The sequence below is a fragment of the Salvelinus namaycush genome, chromosome 42 (genome assembly GCF_016432855.1).
Source record: "Salvelinus namaycush isolate Seneca chromosome 42, SaNama_1.0, whole genome shotgun sequence".
NCBI lineage: Eukaryota > Metazoa > Chordata > Actinopteri > Salmoniformes > Salmonidae > Salvelinus > Salvelinus namaycush.
In genome coordinates this window covers 12,105,612-12,124,362 of record NC_052348.1, presented here as the reverse complement: position 1 = coordinate 12,124,362, position 18,751 = coordinate 12,105,612, and the positions used below count along the sequence as shown (strand labels likewise).

Sequence of the window (18,751 nt, the reverse complement as noted above, 5' to 3'; positions counted from 1 at the left end):
AGAAGGATGGGTTTAATATCAGTGATTTGGCCCTGTGGAGTACTTTGGCTTCTGTTCCATATGGGAGATGCTAAAATGTAATTTGCCACACTCAAAGCCTATTGTCCCCCAGAGCGCTCTACCAAAGAGTTACATTTAGCTGTAAAACTGTTTTCTTTGACTCCAAATTGACTCGGATAATACATAGTAACACATAAACAAGTTAATAAGAGAATATTGTGAATCCTTACATTTGATCCTCTAATCATACAGATTTGTACCATAAACAAGTTAAAATAATACTAATATCACAATTCAAGATCTAACCACAAACAATATCATATGAAATCCACTCATCAAAACAAAATGCTCCAAACTCAATGAGATCTACAAATCTTCATTGTCTTTGAGTTTCATAACGTCAGACTTCATCCCATATCCCCTTCCCTGTTATTCCACAGCAGGGTTGATGTTTAATAAATAAACCATGAGGAGTGAGGTCTTGATGCATCAATGAGGAAGTGAAACCTAACGCTGGCAGAGTGCACGTGTCACATTTGATCCTGCCTTTTAGGAGGACCGCTCAACTGTCTCAGAAATCAACGTCCTGTCCTGGGAAGATGAGAGACAAGCCTATTGGCTGCTCTCGTTGAGATACACAGATAAATACTGACTGAAGGTCTTTGGATACGATACTTTGTGTGGACAAATGTGTAGTCCTCAACTGTGTGCTCCAAAACTCTATTTTGTGTACCTGTCTTTGACGTGCTACATGAAATCAGACTTATATATAGTACATCCTTGAAATCTCATATCCTACATATGAGTTGAATTTCAATGAATTGGTTAAATGTACATTTCAAGCCATAGGGCGGCGCACAATTGGCCCAGCGTCATCCGGGTTAGGGGAGGGTTTGGCCGGGGTAGGCCGTCATTGTAAAACAAGAATTTGTTCTTAACCGACTTGCCGAGTTAAATAAAGGTAAAAAATTATTAAAATCCTGCTGACCTCTACAAGATAATCCTACTTTAGACTCCATTTCCTACAATCCCCCTCTTACCGGCCAGGCCGTGCCACTTGTTGACGGCGAAGAGGCGGTTGGCGGTGACGGTGATGATGGCGGGCGCGGCGAGGCCCGGCTGGGTGTTGGCGGCCACGTGGGCCACGGGAGAGTTGCTGGGGAACTTCAACACCATGATCACATCCTGCTGCATCTGCTCCGTGAACATCAACGGGCTCTGCAGGAGGACATACTGGTGGTGATGGACAGATCAACGGACGGATGGACGGAAGGAGGGAGAGGAGGAGTCCAATGGATGGATAGATCCACAGACGAAGAGCAGGAGCGAACGAGGGATGGAGCAGTGGAGGAGAAGAGGGAACAGCAGGAGCAGCAGCAGCACGCAGAAAAGAGAGTGAAAACGAGAGAGAGAAAGAGAGAGAGAGGGGGGAAGGGAGGAGAGGGACAGAGAGAAAGTTAGCTGGGAAGCTAGCATGGAGTGGCAGCACTCAGAGGCCAAGCTATAGAGGGAAGGAGGCCAGTTGGAGAAAAGCTGAGGTACTAAAAGCAGAGTACCATTATTCACATGATGACATCGATTAGAAGTCAGGGCAAGAAAAACAGACACAAGAAAACTATTTCTCAAAGACAATGTTTGTGTCAATACTAAGGAAGGACCAACAAGTCTCAGCATTAAAACGGGAGACAAACAAACAAACAGACCAAACGTAAGAGGAGAAAAGTCCACAGGATTGGTATAGTGTGGTTGCATGTGTATAGTGTGTGTGTGAAATACCCTTGATGGCCAAAACTCCTCTGTTGAACTCCCTGTGTTAACATTGTTACAGTGCTCCCTCCCTAACACTCTATTAAAAGTGTCTGTAATGCCCATACAGATAGAGGACTCATCTTTGTATCTGCGTTACATTATGGCGTCTGTGATTGGTTATAGCCATCTATAGTGCTCTATCTATCTCTATGGTAATGCCTCATCAAATGTGGCACCATTAATAGCCTGTTAGTGAGGGCTGCTGGGTAGTGGAGTCCTCCTCAAGTCTGACATTCTACACCATCTGTAATGAATCAAGAGTCTACTAGCAGTTACTTGTGCTGAACCTCTAAATATAAGGACTAGTGTACATGCCAGACATTATTTATCTTTTAACAATGACAAAAGTCAACATTCTTCCTCAGAATTCTCAGACTTTGCTCAGGTCTCTTCAGGAAATGTTCATTAACATGACAATGGTCAGAAGTGAACTTGATACTTTTATCATTGGTAACAATCAGTCGCCACATAAACGGTCAAATAAAAATCCCATTTTGTATTTATCTTCATATAAGAATTGACATTTGTTCCTGCCAAGCTTCGTCAAGACATCGACACTCACTTTAAACCATGTTCCATTCTACTGATAAGAGTTGTTTTTACTGGCTCACACACATTATTCATTCTGCGTCCCAAATGGCACCCTATTACATCTACATAGTGCACTCCTTCTGATTAGGGTTCTGGTCAATAAAAGTGCACTCCACATGAAATCGGGTGCCATTTGTTCAGACTGAGGAGTCATTTGCAGGATGCTTGTAGTGAGCTGGGGAACATACTATACATGCTTAATGTCAGAGGCACACTGAGGTAAATCTCTGTTGTTTTAACAGGCTACTAGAATACTCTGACAACGTCATTACTGAACACCAACATGGGGACATGCCAGGACTGGAGTCTGACACCACACTACACTCAGACAGGGGGAGGGATGGAAAACAAAAGTGGAGAAGGACACAGCAAAGAGAGGTGTAAAGAGACAAATGGGGGTGAGTCAGAGAGAGAGAAAGAGAGGAAGAGAGAGAGCGTGAGGGAAGAGAGAAAGAGAGAGATAGAAATTGCGAGTGCAAGGAAAAGAAAGCGAGCGAGAGAGAAAGAAACGAGAGAGAGAGAAGGAAAGAAGTCCCTCATCTGCTGCTGGTGTGAATGGAAAGAGAAAGGTGCCTAGGACACGTCAAACCTGTCCAAACTCACCAGGCCCACCTACCACCACCGGAGAGGCCAAACAATGACATACAAGACACCTTTAAAACCACTTGAGAGGATGGACTCATATGCCCTCCTGCTCCAGTACTGGGGTCGAGTTTCCAATGGATAATTTGTACGTACGTGTGTGTCTCACCACATGGAATTGAGGCCCTGCTCAACAACCTCGCGTTTATTTGTCTAGTAAAGTGTCTCCCCATTTCTCCCCTCGTTATTCTACTGCTCCCTTCTCATCTCAGCAGCCTACTGTACCTCAGTGTACTGTACTGCACCCTACTGTACTGCACCCTAACGTACTGCACCCTACTGTACCCTAACGTACTGTACCCTACCATACCCTACTGTACTGTACTGCACCCTATTGTACTGTACTGCACCCTACTGTACCGTACCGCACCCTACCGTACCGCACCCTACTGTACTGCACCCTACTGTACCGCACCCTACTGTACTGCAGCCTACTACTGTACCCTACCCTACTGTACTGTACCGCACCCTACTGTACTGTACCCTACTGCACCTTACTGTACAGTACCCTACCCTACTGTACTGTACCCTACTGTACTGTACCCTACTGTACCCTACTGCACTGGACCTTACTGTACTGCTCTCGTCCATACTGTACTGTACCCTACTGCACCCTACCCTACTGTACTGCACCCTACTGTACTGCACCCTACTGCACCCTACCCTACTGCACTGCACCCTAATGTACTGCACCCTACTGTACTGCACCCTACTGTACCCTAACGTACTGTACCCTACCATACCCTACTGTACTGCACCTTACTGCACCCTACTGTACTGTACTGTACCCTACTGTACTGTACTGTACTGCACCCTGCCATACCGCACCCTACCGTACCGCACCCTACTGTACTGCACCCTACTGTACCGTACCGCACCCTACTGTACTGCACCCTACTGTACCGTACCGCACCCTACTGTACCGCACCCTACTGTACTGTACCTCACCCTACTGTACTGCACCCTACTGTACCGTACCGCACCCTACTGTACTGCACCCTACTGTACCGTACCGCACCCTACTGTACTGCACCCTACTGTACCGTACCGCACCCTACTGTACTGCACCCTACTGTACCGTACCGCACCCTACTGTACTGCACCCTACTGTACCGTACCGCACCCTACTGTACTGCAACCTACTGTACCGTACCGCACCCTACTGTACTGCAACCTACTGTACCGTACCGCACCCTACTGTACTGCACCCTACTGTACCGTACCGCACCCTACTGTACTGCACCCTACTGTACCGTACCGCACCCTACTGTACTGCAACCTACTGTACCGTACCGCACCCTACTGTACTGTACCTCACCCTACTGTACTGCAACCTACTGTACCGTACCGCACCCTACTGTACTGTACCTCACCCTACTGTACTGCACCCTACTGTACCGTACCGCACCCTACTGTACTGCACCCTACTGTACCGTAACGCACCCTACTGTACTGCACCCTACTGTACCGTACCGCACCCTACTGTACTGCAGCCTACTGTACCGTACCGCACCCTACTGTACTGCAGCCTACTGTACCGTACCGCACCCTACTGTACTGCAGCCTACTGTACCGTACCCTACTGTACTGCAGCCTACTACTGTACCCTACTGTACCGTACCGCACCCTACTGTACTGCAGCCTACTACTGTACCCTACCCTACTGTACTGTACCGCACCCTACTGTACCGTACCGCACCCTACTGTACTGCAGCCTACTACTGTACCCTACTGTACCGTACCGCACCCTACTGTACTGCAGCCTACTACTGTACCCTACCCTACTGTACTGTACCCTACTGTACTGTACCGCACCCTACTGTACCGTACCGCACTGCACCCTACTGTACCGTACCGCACCCTACTGTACTGCAGCCTACTACTGTACCCTACCCTACTGTACTGTACCTCACCCTACTGTACTGTACCGCACCCTACTGTACTGTACCCTACTGTACTGTACCCTACTGCACCCTACCCTATTGTACTGCACCTTACTGTATTGCACACGTCCATACTGTACTGTACCCTACTGCACCCTACTGTACTGCACCCTACTGTACTGTACTGCACCCTACTGTACCGCACCCTACTGTACTGTATCCTACTGCACAGTACCCTACTCTACTGTACCCTACCCTACTGTACCCTACTGTACTGCACCCTACTGTACTGCACCCTACAGTAAGAGTGGAAGAGTTAATACACTGTTACTAACAGTATACTGTACGCCAGGCCAGGATAGTCACCTTCTGATTTCATTAAGACATTAGAAGGGGAGGAAACAGAATCACCAGAACATCTTTTCAGGTACTGTCCATCGGTGGCTCGCTTTTGGAGTCAGGACCCCCGTAAGACATCACAGTGAGGGATGTATTGCAATTAAAATGGCATTCTACTGTGAAAGATGGGTTCATCTTTTAGTTGGAGTTAAGGTCAGAATTAATGGTGGATTGGCCGCTGTGTGTGAAAATCCAGCACTTGCAGAGAGAGGAAATGAGGAATATACATACAATTATTTCTATAGTTATGTGAGAGAAAATAGATGTAAGTAGCAGTAGAAGTATTGTTTTCCGTTAAATTTACTCCAATCAGAGAGTGATGGTAGGGGGAAAAATATTAAGAAATAAAAAATCTAAATTAGGGGGATTAGAAATTATGCAAACAATAAATTTGATAGATTGTGGGTTCTATCTGCAAATATTAAATCTGATCTACCCTCAAAAAGAGCAAACCTCACCCACCTGGCACTCCAGGCAGGCAAACGCTAACAGTGTTTGAAAGAATTCAAGTAGTATTTGCACCCAAGTGTGGGGGAAACCCTAGACCTTCAACCTGTGGATGAATGTAGCATTATTTGGATTTGTGGTGAAGAGCTAATGGGGTGTTTGGTAAACATGGGTGGCATATGGGCAGCGCTGTGTGCGTGTGTGTTTGTGATATGTGTGTGTTTGTGTATATGTGTGTGTTTGTGTATGTGTGTGTTTGTGTATATGTGTGTGTTTGTGTGTGTGTTTGTGTATGTGTGTGTGTGTTTGTGTATATGTGTGTGTTTGTGTGTGTGTTTGTGTATGTGTGTGTATATGTTTGTGTGCCAATGGTCTCCAGCTGTCAGCACCACAGGGCCACCCCGCTAATGGGGGCTCTGGGGGGCTCAAGTCGGCACGTCATCCACAGCCCCCCCCCCCACCGTCACCCGCCTCACCCCCTCTTCCTGCCCCTTAAAAGCCTGTCACCTTTGGGCCATTGTTCCCAGCCGGTCCTCCTCCCTCTGGTTCTCCCCTGGTTCCCTCGTCTGTCTGTCTGTCTAAGGTGTAGAGTGGGAGTTTGGCTCAGGACCATGTTTCCACAGTGATAATCCATTCACCCTCATCCGCCCCCCTACACCCAAAATCACACCTCACCCCTCTCTGAGGACGAGAGGAGACGGGTTCAAAACCAGAGCTTACGTTTCCCAGGGTTAGGATGGAGGGATGGTGGGAGGGAGAGGAAAGACTATAGACGGGCTAGTGTGAGTCAAAGCAGAGACCGTCATTTAACTTACTAGCAGTCAGAGACCGTCATTTCACATGCTAGCAGTCAGTGACCGTCATTTAACATGCTAGCATTCAGTGACCGTCATTTAACATGCTAGCAGTCAGAGACCGTCATTTAACATGCTAGCAGTCAGAGACCGTCATTTAACATGCTAGCAGTCAGAGACCGTCATTTAACATGCTAGCAGTCAGAGACCGTCATTTAACATACTAGCAGTCAGAGACCGTCATTTACCATACTAGCAGTCAGAGACCGTCATTTAACATACTAGCAGTCAGAGACCGTCATTTAACATACTAGCAGTCAGAGACCGTCATTTAACATACTAGCAGTCAGAGACCGTCATTTACCATACTAGCAGTCAGAGACCGTCATTTACCATACTAGCAGTCAGAGACCGTCATTTAACATACTAGCAGTCAGAGACCGTCATTTACCATACTAGCAGTCAGAGACCGTCATTTACCATACTAGCAGTCAGAGACCGTCATTTAACATACTAGCAGTCAGAGACCGTCATTTACCATACTAGCAGTCAGAGACCGTCATTTAACATACTAGCAGTCAGAGACCGTCATTTAACATACTAGCAGTCAGAGACCGTCATTTAACATGCTAGCAGTCAGAGACCGTCATTTAACACACTAGCAGTCAGAGACCGTCATTTACCATACTAGCAGTCAGAGACCGTCATTTACCATACTAGCAGTCAGAGACCGTCATTTACCATACTAGCAGTCAGAGACCGTCATTTAACATACTAGCAGTCAGAGACAGTCATTTAACATGCTAGCAGTCAGAGACAGTCATTTAACATACTAGCAGTCAGAGACCGTCATTTAACATACTAGCAGTCAGAGACAGTCATTTAACATACTAGCAGTCAGAGACCGTCATTTAACATACTAGCAGTCAGAGACAGTCATTTAACATACTAGCAGTCAGAGACAGTCAAGGCTATTCCATTGGGCCTCTGGTTCTATCTACACTACTGAGGAGATGGGTCGGTATTGGGCATGGTAATGGGCACGGTATTGGGCACGGTATTGGGCACGGTATTGGGCACGGTATTGGGCACGGTATTGGGCACGGTATTGTGTATGGTATTGGGCACGGTATTGGGCATGGTATTGTGTAAGGTATTGGGCATGGTATTGGGCATGGTATTGTGTAAGGTATTGTGCACGGTATTGGGCATGGTATTGTGTAAGGTATTGGGCATGGTATTGTGTAAGGTATTGGGCATGGTATTGTGTAAGGTATTGGGCATGGTATTGGGCATGGTATTGTGTAAGGTATTGGGCATGGTATTGGGCACGGTATTGGGCACGGTATTGGGCACGGTATTGGGCACGGTATTGTGTAAGGTATTGGGCATGGTATTGTGTAAGGTATTGGGCATGGTATTGGGCATGGTATTGGGCATGGTACTGGGCATGGTACTGGGTAAGGTATTGGGCATGGTATTGGGCATAGTATTGGGCATAGTATTGGGCATGGTATTGGGCATGGTATTGGGCATGGTATTGGGCATGGTATTGTGTATGGTATTGGGCATGGTATTGGGCATGGTATTGTGTAAGGTATTGGGCACGGTATTGTGTATGGTATTGGGCATGGTATTGTGTAAGGTATTGGGCATGGTATTGTGTATGGTATTGGGCATGGTATTGGGCATGGTATTGTGTATGGTATTGTGTATGGTATTGTGTATGGTATTGGGCATGGTATTGGGCATGGTATTGGGCATGGTATTGGGCATGGTATTGTGTAAGATATTGGGCATGGTATTGGGCATGGTATTGGGCATGGTATTGGGCATGGTATTGTGTAAGATATTGGGCATGGTATTGGGCATGGTATTGGGCATGGTATTGGGCATGGTATTGGGCATGGCATTGGGCATGGTGGTCAGTCTGGGTGTGAGTGTGCGCGTACATGTGTGCGAGACTCACCACCTGCATGGCGGAGCTCCTTGGTGGGTGTGGCTCGATGAGCAGCTGACATGGGGTCTGTCCGAAACTCCTGATCTGTGCCTCCACAGCCTGGCGAGAGGGAGAGAGGTAAAGAGGTAGAGAGAGAGAGAGGTAGAGAGAGAGAGAGGTAGAGAGAGAGGTAGAAAGAGAGGTAGAGAGAGAGAGGTAAAGGGTAGAGAGAGAGAGAGGTAGAGAGAAAGAGAGGTAGAGAGAGAGAGAGGTAGAGAGAGAGAGGGGTAGAGAGAGAGAGAGAGGTAGAGAGAGAGGGGTAGAGAGAGAGAGAGCGAGAGAGAGAGCGAGAGAGAGGTAGAGAGCGAGAGAGAGGTAGAGAGCGAGAGAGAGGTAGAGAGCGAGAGAGAGGTAGAGAGCGAGAGAGGTAGAGAGAGAGAGAGAGGTAGAGGTAGAGGTAGAGGTAGAGGTAGAGAGGTAGAGAGGTAGAGAGGTAGAGAGAGAGAGAGAGAGAGAGAGAGAGAGAGAGAGAGAGAGAGAGAGAGAGAGAGAGAGAGAGAGAGAAATAGAGCAGTAGAGAGAGAGAGAGAGAAATAGAGCAGTAGAGAGAGAGAGAAAGAGATAGGTATGGAGGAAGAGAAACAGAGAGAGCGAGAGAGTGAGAAACAGAGAGAGAGAGAGCGAGAGAAAGAGAGAAAAAGAGCGAGAGAGCGCGTGAGAGAGCGAGAGAGAGAAACAGAGAGAAAGAGAGCAAGAGACAGACAGGCGGGTTAGGTGGCGCTAATTAAGAGATATAGGACCATAAATGTCACAGGAGACGCCGCCTCTCAGCTCTGGACAACATCAGGGGCCACAGAGTCAAGGTAACACAGGGCTGGGAGGACAGAGAGATGTACTAGTGTATGATCAACACAGTAAAGAATACATACAGCAACAGAGGTAGGTGTGTGTAAGAGTACTCTAGGTGAGATGGGGCTACAGAGAGAGAGAGTAAATACAACCCAATACATTGTAAATACAACTCATATTTATGTTTATTTATTTTCCCTTTTGTACTTTAACTATTTGCACATTGTTACAACACTGTATATAGACATAATTATATTTGAAATGTCTTTATTCTTTTGGAACTTTTGTGTAATGTGTACTGTTAATTTTTTTAGTGTTTATTTCACTTTGTTTATTACCTACTCCACTTGCCTTGGCAATGATAACATATGTTTCCCATGCCAATAAAGCCCCTTTAATTGAAATTGAATTGAGAGAGAGCGAGCGAGAGGGAGAAAGAAAGATCTTGGGCAGGAAAGACAGAGGTTAAGTGAGAGACTGCTGCGCCAGGCAATCTGACTGTGTGTGACTGCGTGTGAGAGAGTGAGTGTGGAGAAGAGCAGAGTACTATGTGAGACTGCAGTGGTTGAGCCTGAGCCGGGGTTGGCCTGGACTCTGGGAGTGATCTCATAGAGAAGGCCTGTACAGACTGCAGATGGGACTTCCATGAGAAAACGTTGCTGTGAACGGCACTGCTTATCCCTATTGTCTGAAACTAACCAGAGACGAGAGAGAGAGACTAGAGAGAGAGAGAAGAGACAAGAGAGACGAGACGAGAGAGAGAGAGCCTCAGTTAAGCCCGTATACTTACTGTATACTAATACCTGGGATTCATGTAAAATGGCACCCTTCTTTTGACCAGACCCCTATTTGTACTCTGGTCAGAAGTCAGGCACTACATAGGGAAGTGGATGTCATTTCAGATCCAGACCTATACTCCAGCCCCTGCCTGCCATCCTACCTTCCAGCTTTTGTGGAGGATCCCAGTGTAGTAAAAAAAAGATGGTTCCTAATCTCTAACAGGTATGAGAAAATCTCCCGGTCGAGACTCAAGGCCTCCACCGACGCCAGTTGATATGTGAGCGTCAGAAAACCCAGGGCTTTGGTTCCCTCTCTCTCCCTCTCCCCCTCTCTCTCTCGCTTTCCCCCAGTCTGTCTCCCTGCCTCTTACCTCCCCCTTCCCTCTCTTTTCCCGCTCTTTCCTTCTCTCTCCCTTTCTCTTCCCCACCCTTCTTTTCTCTGCCACTCAAGCTTTGATCCCCCACTGCTCTCACAGCTGAGGAGAACAATGAGATCTGTCCCTCCCTCTTTATTTAGTGTAAATCCACTCCTGGGTCCATTAGACTGAGCCATCGATTACAAACAGATGATCTAGACTGTGTCCCAAATAGTACCCTATTCCCTACATAGGGCCCTGGTCAAAAGGAGTGCACCGTTAAGAGAATAGGGTGCCATTTGGGACGCTACAGTCATTAAGAGGATCTTGAAATACCAGAGAATGCATGTAGGGATTCTAGGAAAAGCCCAAGTCATTACGTCACTGGAATGGGAGTCAGGGCAGGGCAAGATGGCAATAAGCGCTAGCTAGCTAACCCAATGTCTTCACAACATCACTGTTTGACGAAGGGGAACTAAAAATGACTTTTACAAGATGATTTCAGATTTGCATAGAAATGTTGATGACACAAAATAAGAACACTTTTCAGTATTTTCCGCGGCGTGAATGTGAGTGGTGTTTTCAGGCGCTAGCTCTAGCTAGCCTAGTAGCTTGGCACAAGTCCAGCAGGAGGATTAAACGGAGGTGATTGATCAAAGTGTGTGAGCCTGGGGTGTGAGGGGTAGTCCGTCAGGACCCCTATGAACATCTGTGCCGGTGTAATTAGCTGTGGTCTGTCGTGTTCATCCAAAATACATTTGGCAAGAGCTATACCATATACATCCCTATATTATGCCATACATATTAAATACCAAATCATCCTTAATATATATATATATTAACATTTCTCTGATATCACATTTTAACAACCAAAAATATGACAAAATCTCTTGTATTAGTATACGATGATACAGACCACTTCCATCAGATCATGAACTGGACTGTGTGTACAGTATGGTGCGATGTCGGTCTCTCTCCCTATGGCCTCTATAGACAACAGAACACGCTCCGTACCGCCGTACCTCCTCCTCCTCATCCCCTGCCATTCAGCTGCCCTTCATGCTCAGTGACTGGAGCATCGCATGGCGGGCACCGAGGGCAAACGCTGATTTATCACCTCATTCCCATCCAGATGTGCTTGAGCCCACCACCTACCCATCCACGCATGCAGATTCATTACCAGGACCAGTGGGGAGAGGGGGGGCTGTGGTCGGTCATTTCCTCAGCTAGAGGCCCATTACCCAGGCATGGCCAGGAGCCTGGTGCATGGTTAATACAACCGGACGGTAAATTGGATCTCTGACACCCACTATTTACCTTGGAGCTGCTCTGATGATCAGGGGAATAAATAAATCCACACCCCACACAGCATGGTGCCATCAGAGAGAGAGAGCAGATAAACTGTGTGTGAGTGAGTGAGTGAGTGAGTGAGTGAGTGAGTGAGTGAGTGAGTGAGTGAGTGAGTGAGTGAGTGAGTGAGTGAGTGAGTGAGTGTGTGAGTGTGTGAGTGTGTGTGTGAGTGAGTGAGAGTGAGAGAGTGTGAGTGAGTGAGTGAGTGAGTGAATCGAAGAAAGAGTTTGTTGTCACCCTCCTCCCCCCTCCCTCCCTGAGTCCAATCAGCTGGGGAGGTTTCTCCACACACCCGACTGAACCGCGGCGTTAGTTTTAATTAGTCAAATACACCAGCAGTGCGTCTCCAGCCCCGAGCCGTAGCCAGCCTCAGCCCCTCAGTGTTTGTGAGGAAGCAGGCCTGTGGAGGAGGCGGAAATGGGTTGCTAGTCTGGGCCGTGTCAGGGCCAGAGGCCAAGGGGGGTGGAGGTTGGGATGGAGGGGGGTAGCGCCAAGGGAGACCGCCACTACTGAGTGACAACTGTTTCAGCCGTGGTCCTGGTGTGGTCTGGTCTGGTCTGGGCTAGGCCTTCCGGGGCTGGTTTGTGTCAGAACAGGCAATAGAGGACGGGTGGTGGTGGAGGGGGATAGGAAGGGACAGGGTAGGGAGGGACAGGGTAGGGAGGGACAGGAGAGACAGGAGAGAGAGGGACAGGGTAGGGAGGGAGGGACAGGGTAGGGTGGGAGGGACAGGGTAGGGAGGGAGGGACAGGGTAGGTAGGGAGGGACAGGGTAGGTAGGGAGGGACAGGGTAGGGAGGAACAGGGTAGGGAGGAACAGGGTAGGGAGGAACAGGGTAGGGAGGAACTGGATAGGGAGGAACAGGGTAGGGAGGAACAGGGTAGGGAGGAACAGGATAGGGAGGAACAGGATAGGGAGGAACAGGGTAGGGAGGAACAGGATAGGGAGGAACAGGGTAGGGAGGAACAGGATAGGGAGGAACAGGATAGGGAGGAACAGGGTAGGGAGGAACAGGGTAGGGAGGAACAGGATAGGGAGGAACAGGATAGGGAGGAACAGGATAGGGAGGAACAGGATAGGGAGGAACAGGATAGGGAGGAACAGGGTAGGGAAGAACAGGGTAGGGAGGGACAGCTGGAAGAGAGGCTCCCTGCCCCAGAGGCCTACAGTCTACACAGGCCAAACCATGGTAGGGTGGAGGGTGGGGTGGAATGGGGTAGGGTAAGGGGGGGGGGGGGGGGTCTAGCTGAGCGTTTGGAATGTCTCAAGGCAGATTAGGGAACGCTGCGGAGACCGTTGCCATGTTTTCCCAGACGGGACTGCTTCCTGGTCATGCTCTCCCTCCATCAGTAAGAGAACATCAGCTCTCTTCTTCCACTTCCTCTTCTCTGTGTTGACTCATGCCACATTAAGACAACCACTTTTTACTGCACCGGGACAGAGAGTACTGGTACAGGGGTTCCCCTTCTATTTCTCTCGCTCCTGCCCTCTCTCTCTCTCCTGACCTCTCTCTCGCTCCTGCCCTCTCTCTCTCTCTCTCTCTCCTGCCCTCTCTCTCTCTCTCTCTCTCCTACCCTCTCTCTCTCTCTCCCTCTCTCCCGCCCTCTCTCTCCTGCCCTCTCTCTCCTGCCCTCTCTCTCTCTCTCCCTCTCTCCCGCCCTCTCTCTCCTGCCCTCTCTCTCCTGCACTCTCTCTCTCTCTCGCCTGCCCTCTCTCTCTCGCCTGCCCTCTCTCTCTCGCCTGCCCCCTCTCTCTCTCTCTCTCCTGCCCCCTCTCTCTCTCTCTCTCCTGCCCCCTCTCTCTCTCTCTCGCCTGCCCCCTCTCTCTCTCTCTCGCCTGCCCCCTCTCTCTCTCTCTCGCCTGCCCCCTCGCTCTCTCTCTCTCTCCTGCCCCCTCTCTCTCTCTCTCTCTCCTGCCCCCTCTCTCTCTCTCTCTCCTTCTCTCTCTCTCTCTCTCTCTCCTCCCCCCTCGCGCTCTCTCTCCTCACCCCTCGCGCTCTCTCTCCTCACCCCTCGCGCTCTCTCTCTCTCTCTCTCTCTCTCTCTCTCTCTCTCTCTCTCTCTCTCTCTCTCTCTCTCTCTCTCTCTCTCTCTCTCTCTCTCTCTCTCTCTCTCTCTCTCTCTCTCTCTCTCTCTCTCTCTCTCTCTCTCTCTCTCTCTCTCTCTCTCTCTCTCTCTCTCTCTCTCTCTCTCTCTCCTGCCCTCTCTCTCTCTCCTGCCCTCTCTCTCTCTCCTGCCCTCTCTCTCTCTCCTGCCCTCTCTCTCTCTCTCTCCTGCCCTCTCTCTCTCTCTCTCCTGCCCTCTCTCTCTCCTGCCCTCTCTCTCTCTCTCTCCTGCCCTCTCTCTCTCTCTCTCTCTCTCTCTCTCCTGCCCTCCCTCTCTCTCTCTCTCCTGCCCTCTCTCTCTCTCTCCTGCCCTCTCTCTCTCTCTCCTGCCCTCTCTCTCTCTCTCCTGCCCTCTCTCTCTCCTGCCCTCTCTCTCTCCTGCCCTCTCTCTCTCCATCTCACGCTGTCCTTTGTCTGTGATTATGGAAAATCTCACGGCCGTCACACACCAGTGACAATACACAGACGGGAACAGTCTGCATTTTACAGCTTTCACGTAATACGAGTATAAATTAAACATACCCACGCAAACAGGAACCTGCCTTGAGTTGTCGCACAACCCCCACAAACCAGACAACACGCCAAGGACATCCTCCGTTATTCATTTCCCTTCATTCAAAACCAAGTGCGGCTATGCGGTTACTCTGATGCGTTTATTTGCATAAAAACAGCATGTTTTCCATCCAGATGCAGCTTGTCAAGTGGTTGAGTAAATCAAATGACCGTAGCCTCGCTGCAGAGGGGTCTTTCTCCGTCCTTTAAATGTACAGAATATAGAGACTTCATCAGATACGGACCAGCGCCCCTAAAGAAGATTGGCCTTGCCAGTGGCCCGACATAATCACATGCCTATATGCCATAACATTGTAGTATGGGCAAGTATATAGGTGACCTATGCCCAGCAAGTTTCCAACATCACACGCCTTTATAAACGTCAGCTGGGAATTTAATGAGAAGAGAGTGACTCTGAAGATGGGTCCTCTTGTACATTAGCCTGAGCAACACGTCCCAGAGCTAGCTATCGGAACAGTTGAGTCACTTTGACCCTCAGCTGAACACCCACTGGACACTAATCAACCTCGAACACTGTTCCACAGTGAGTGTACTGCTGGAAATGACGACTACTATCGCCCTACGGTGTCCTTGTTGAACGCCGATGTCAAGATGCTGATTTTCTGGCCAGGACTCTGATAGTAAAAGTTCTGAGGGAGGTTCAGTGGGAATGTGTTTTGGTTGGTGAATGGGTAATGTTGTTCATTTCAAATGTACACACTTCATTCCAACTGAACGTCATAATAGTGTCATAAAATTATATTCAACACAACATAAGTAATTGCTAAATAGTGATATCAGAGCAATTAGGATATTTGTTTCCGGATCATTTGTTTGGGGCTTCAGAGTGTCTTCAACGAAATAAATATATCATTATATAGGAAGTTATGTTGACCAGCTCTCGTTGTATTTAGGGTACACTGTGTTATCTCTGGAGGTTATTAGAGCCAGGACGGTACCGGTATCAGGATATTTTTTACATGACAAAAATTAAAACATGACGCAAACCAATCTCTTTGGTCCTTTAAAAACCTGCTGTATGTTACATATTATGTTAGAAAAGAAATACATGTGACTCTGGATGACATCATGATGTTTGTTTCCAACATTGGAGCTGATTTCTAAACCAGTTCAATCCGCTTTGTGTTGTGTTCCCTTACCCCCATACTAACGAGTATAACCATACCGGTACCGTCCCGGCCCTAGAGTTTATACAGTACACACTCAGTGCACTCTGGGCCAGAAGAGGCTGTCTCAGTGGCTGGCTGACATGTCTGGCACCCTGAGTTACACTTCAGTGGCACCGTTTTAGATGAGAAGTCACCCTCTAGTTGTGGGGTCAGCACCCTGTTCGCCTGCCACAGATTTGTTAGAGTGTCAATGAGAGAGTTAGCGCTGTAAGCTAGCCATGGTTTATTGCTATATTGGTGTACCGTGTTGCTGCTGTGGGGAGAGAGGGAGAGGCTGCCTGCATGTTGGTTCAAAGTGAAGGGAGGATGAATAATGAATGAAAGTAGAGGGAGAAAAACACAAACACACTCCCGATTTTTAAGGGCTTTCTCAGACCTTAAAGTGGAGCACTTCATACAGCTTTCAGTGGGATCCCAGTGCTGGAGATGAAAGACTGCTGGGTTCAGCAACTCAATTTGACTGGATAGTACTTACTTACCACACAGCCCTGCTGTTGAATGTAACACAAATAACAGCGTCAATAATGTCGGAGGATTGTACCTTTTGCTGATGCTAATGGACTTTAATTGAATTGAATCAACATCCCAGTTAAGAGCTTTAATGGTTCTGTGTGATACCGTGGAGTAATTCATGTCCAGCAGGGGATTTTAGAGATGGAAAAGACAAAATAATATAATATTATAACAAATAATATGCAGAAAAACGTCACGTCAACTCTGTGTGTGTGTGTGCTACATCACCTCTCTGAGCATGGGGTCGGTGATGGAGCTGAGGTTGATGGTCCCTTCATAGGTCAGGTAGTAGAAGACGTTGAGAGACCTGGTGGCCTCAGGACCCTGCTGCTTGTAGCCAAAGATCAGGTCGATCCACTGGTGCAGCTGGCACGACACAAACTCACTCTCCAGAGCCTGGGAAGACAGGAGGAGAGGAGGAGCCATGGTTAGAGGGGATTGGGCTAAATTAAAGGGTTATATTGAACAGAAAAAGATACTAACCGTGTTCAGAGTGAGGCGGTGAGGACTCATGGTTAGAGGGGATTGGGATAGACAGAGTGGTACAAGAGGATCCCAAGATTATATCAACAATAGGAGGTAGGGAATCCTTGCAAATCATTGATTGAAGTTGATGTCACTCATAAGCCACAGAACCAAGGGGGGATTAGACGAAGTCAAAGGATTATTTATATAGGTCTACTGAAGCATTAAGAGCAGATACAGTAGACCTGCTAAACTGCAAGACTGCAAATGATGTTCGGCAGTAATTGTTGTAATTCCAGAATGCTTACTCCACCCCCCCAACCCCCACAAAAAGCTGCAACTCAAAGCAGAACTTGTTCAAAGTCATTTCAATAGCAGATAGCAGCACTGACTATCATCTGCATAATGAAGAAAATGCTCCAAAAGACTCCAATGCTAATCGTGTGAAAACATGAAACATGAGAACACTCCGTTCTAGTAGGACGTTGGGGACTCATTTTGGACTTTTCTTCCCCTTTCGTGGGATGACGAGACGAGATAATGTATATAGCGGTGCTTTGGAATGTCTCTGTCTCACCATAACATTGAGATACAAGCTGTTTTTCTACTCATTAGCTGGCAAAGAAGGGAAAACATTTATGGTTTCTCATAAAAACAGCAATTGTGTTAATTTCTGGAAAAGCTGTCGGCACGGCAACAACAAAGGCTTCTAAACGCGTTCCAAATTAGAATGAGGAGGCCTTGATTGTCATTGCTGCCTTGTGTCACATTAATTCTGTGACAAAACATTAAACCGGTACACTTAAATGGCAATTTATATCATTTAAATGTTTACAGCCGGGGCTGGCCCATCACTCACTTAAATGTGACTTTCTGACAGCTAATTTTCCTTCTAATTCTCTCTCACTCTCTTAATTATAACTTTCAATCAGGGAGGAACGGCAGAGAGAGAGAGACAGAGCGAGAGAGAGAAAATAGAGAGAGAAAGATAGAGATGGGGAAAGAACGAGATTCAGACAGAGAGAGAGAGAGAGAGAGAGAGAGAGAGAGAGAGAGAGAGAGAGAGAGAGAGAGAGAGAGAGAGAGAGAGAGAGAGAGAGGAGGTGAGCGAGAAAAAGAGAGAGCGAACAGCTAGACGCCTGCTGCCTGTCTGCCATCATGACATCTCCCCCTGACGGGGCGATCGAGCCTCAGCCTGATGGTAAACCGTGAAAGCTCTTGTATAATGACTTTATGAGCCGTGGAAACAATATCAATAAATTGGTCGGTGTCAAGGAGAGAGAGAAAAGGCCCTGGGGCGGCAGAGCACTGAAAGGTCTCTGGGTTTTCATGTGGAACTGGGTCTGCGTCCTAAATGTAACCATGTTCACTATATACATAGCGCCCTATCGGCCCGGGTGAAAATGAGTGCACTAACTAGGGAATAAAGTACCAACATTGGGATGCAAGCTGGGAAGTGGAGTGGAGGAAGAACACTATTTAAATGAGAACATTTGTTATATAAGTGCATAACAAATTGTGTGAATAGGTTTATGGTTATTATACGTCATGGTTCTTTTTGTAAATGTTCAACAATTATACTTCCGCAATTATAGTTTAGCAACCTGGAAACATGGTGAAATTAGTAGCCACAGATAGCGCAATTATTTTCCCCCCTTTAAAACACACAATAAAATGAGAGAATACCAATGTTTTGGGAGTAATTATTAACAATAAGACCAAACAGAGCACCCCTGAAACAGAGCACCCCTGAAACAGAGCACCCCTGGAACAGAGCACCCCTGGAACAGAGCACCCCTGGAACAGAGCACCCCTGGAACAGAGCACCCCTGGAACAGAGCACCCCTGGAGCCTCCTTAGGTGCAGAGTCCAGGCTTCTTGTCTGCATTTCCTCCGACATAAACACACTTATGTTAATACGTTCAAAGCTCTGTGTCAGAGAGTGATCCGTTTTATTAGGGCTACATGTCTATTAGAATCCAGGACAGGCCTCTTAATGACAAGCTGACTGGGGCCCGATGGGGGACCGGTGTGTGTGTGTGTTTGTGTTCCTTCATTTTGTACATGTGTGTGTGTGTGACAGAGAGAG

General features: G+C 47.8%; 1 protein-coding gene across 1 annotated transcript in view; it reads right to left on the bottom strand.

Moving 5' to 3' along the window:
* LOC120034741 (lipopolysaccharide-responsive and beige-like anchor protein) overlaps positions 1-18,751 on the bottom strand; it is a 244,439-nt gene that overhangs the window by 26,814 nt on the left and 198,874 nt on the right. Inside the window, exons 45-47 of the mRNA XM_038981345.1 lie at positions 16,426-16,650; positions 8,535-8,624; positions 1,041-1,218 (exon numbers count right to left, since the gene is read on the bottom strand). Coding sequence (XP_038837273.1) covers positions 1,041-1,218; positions 8,535-8,624; positions 16,426-16,650 — 493 coding nt within the window. The remainder of the gene's footprint in view (positions 1-1,040; positions 1,219-8,534; positions 8,625-16,425; positions 16,651-18,751) is intronic.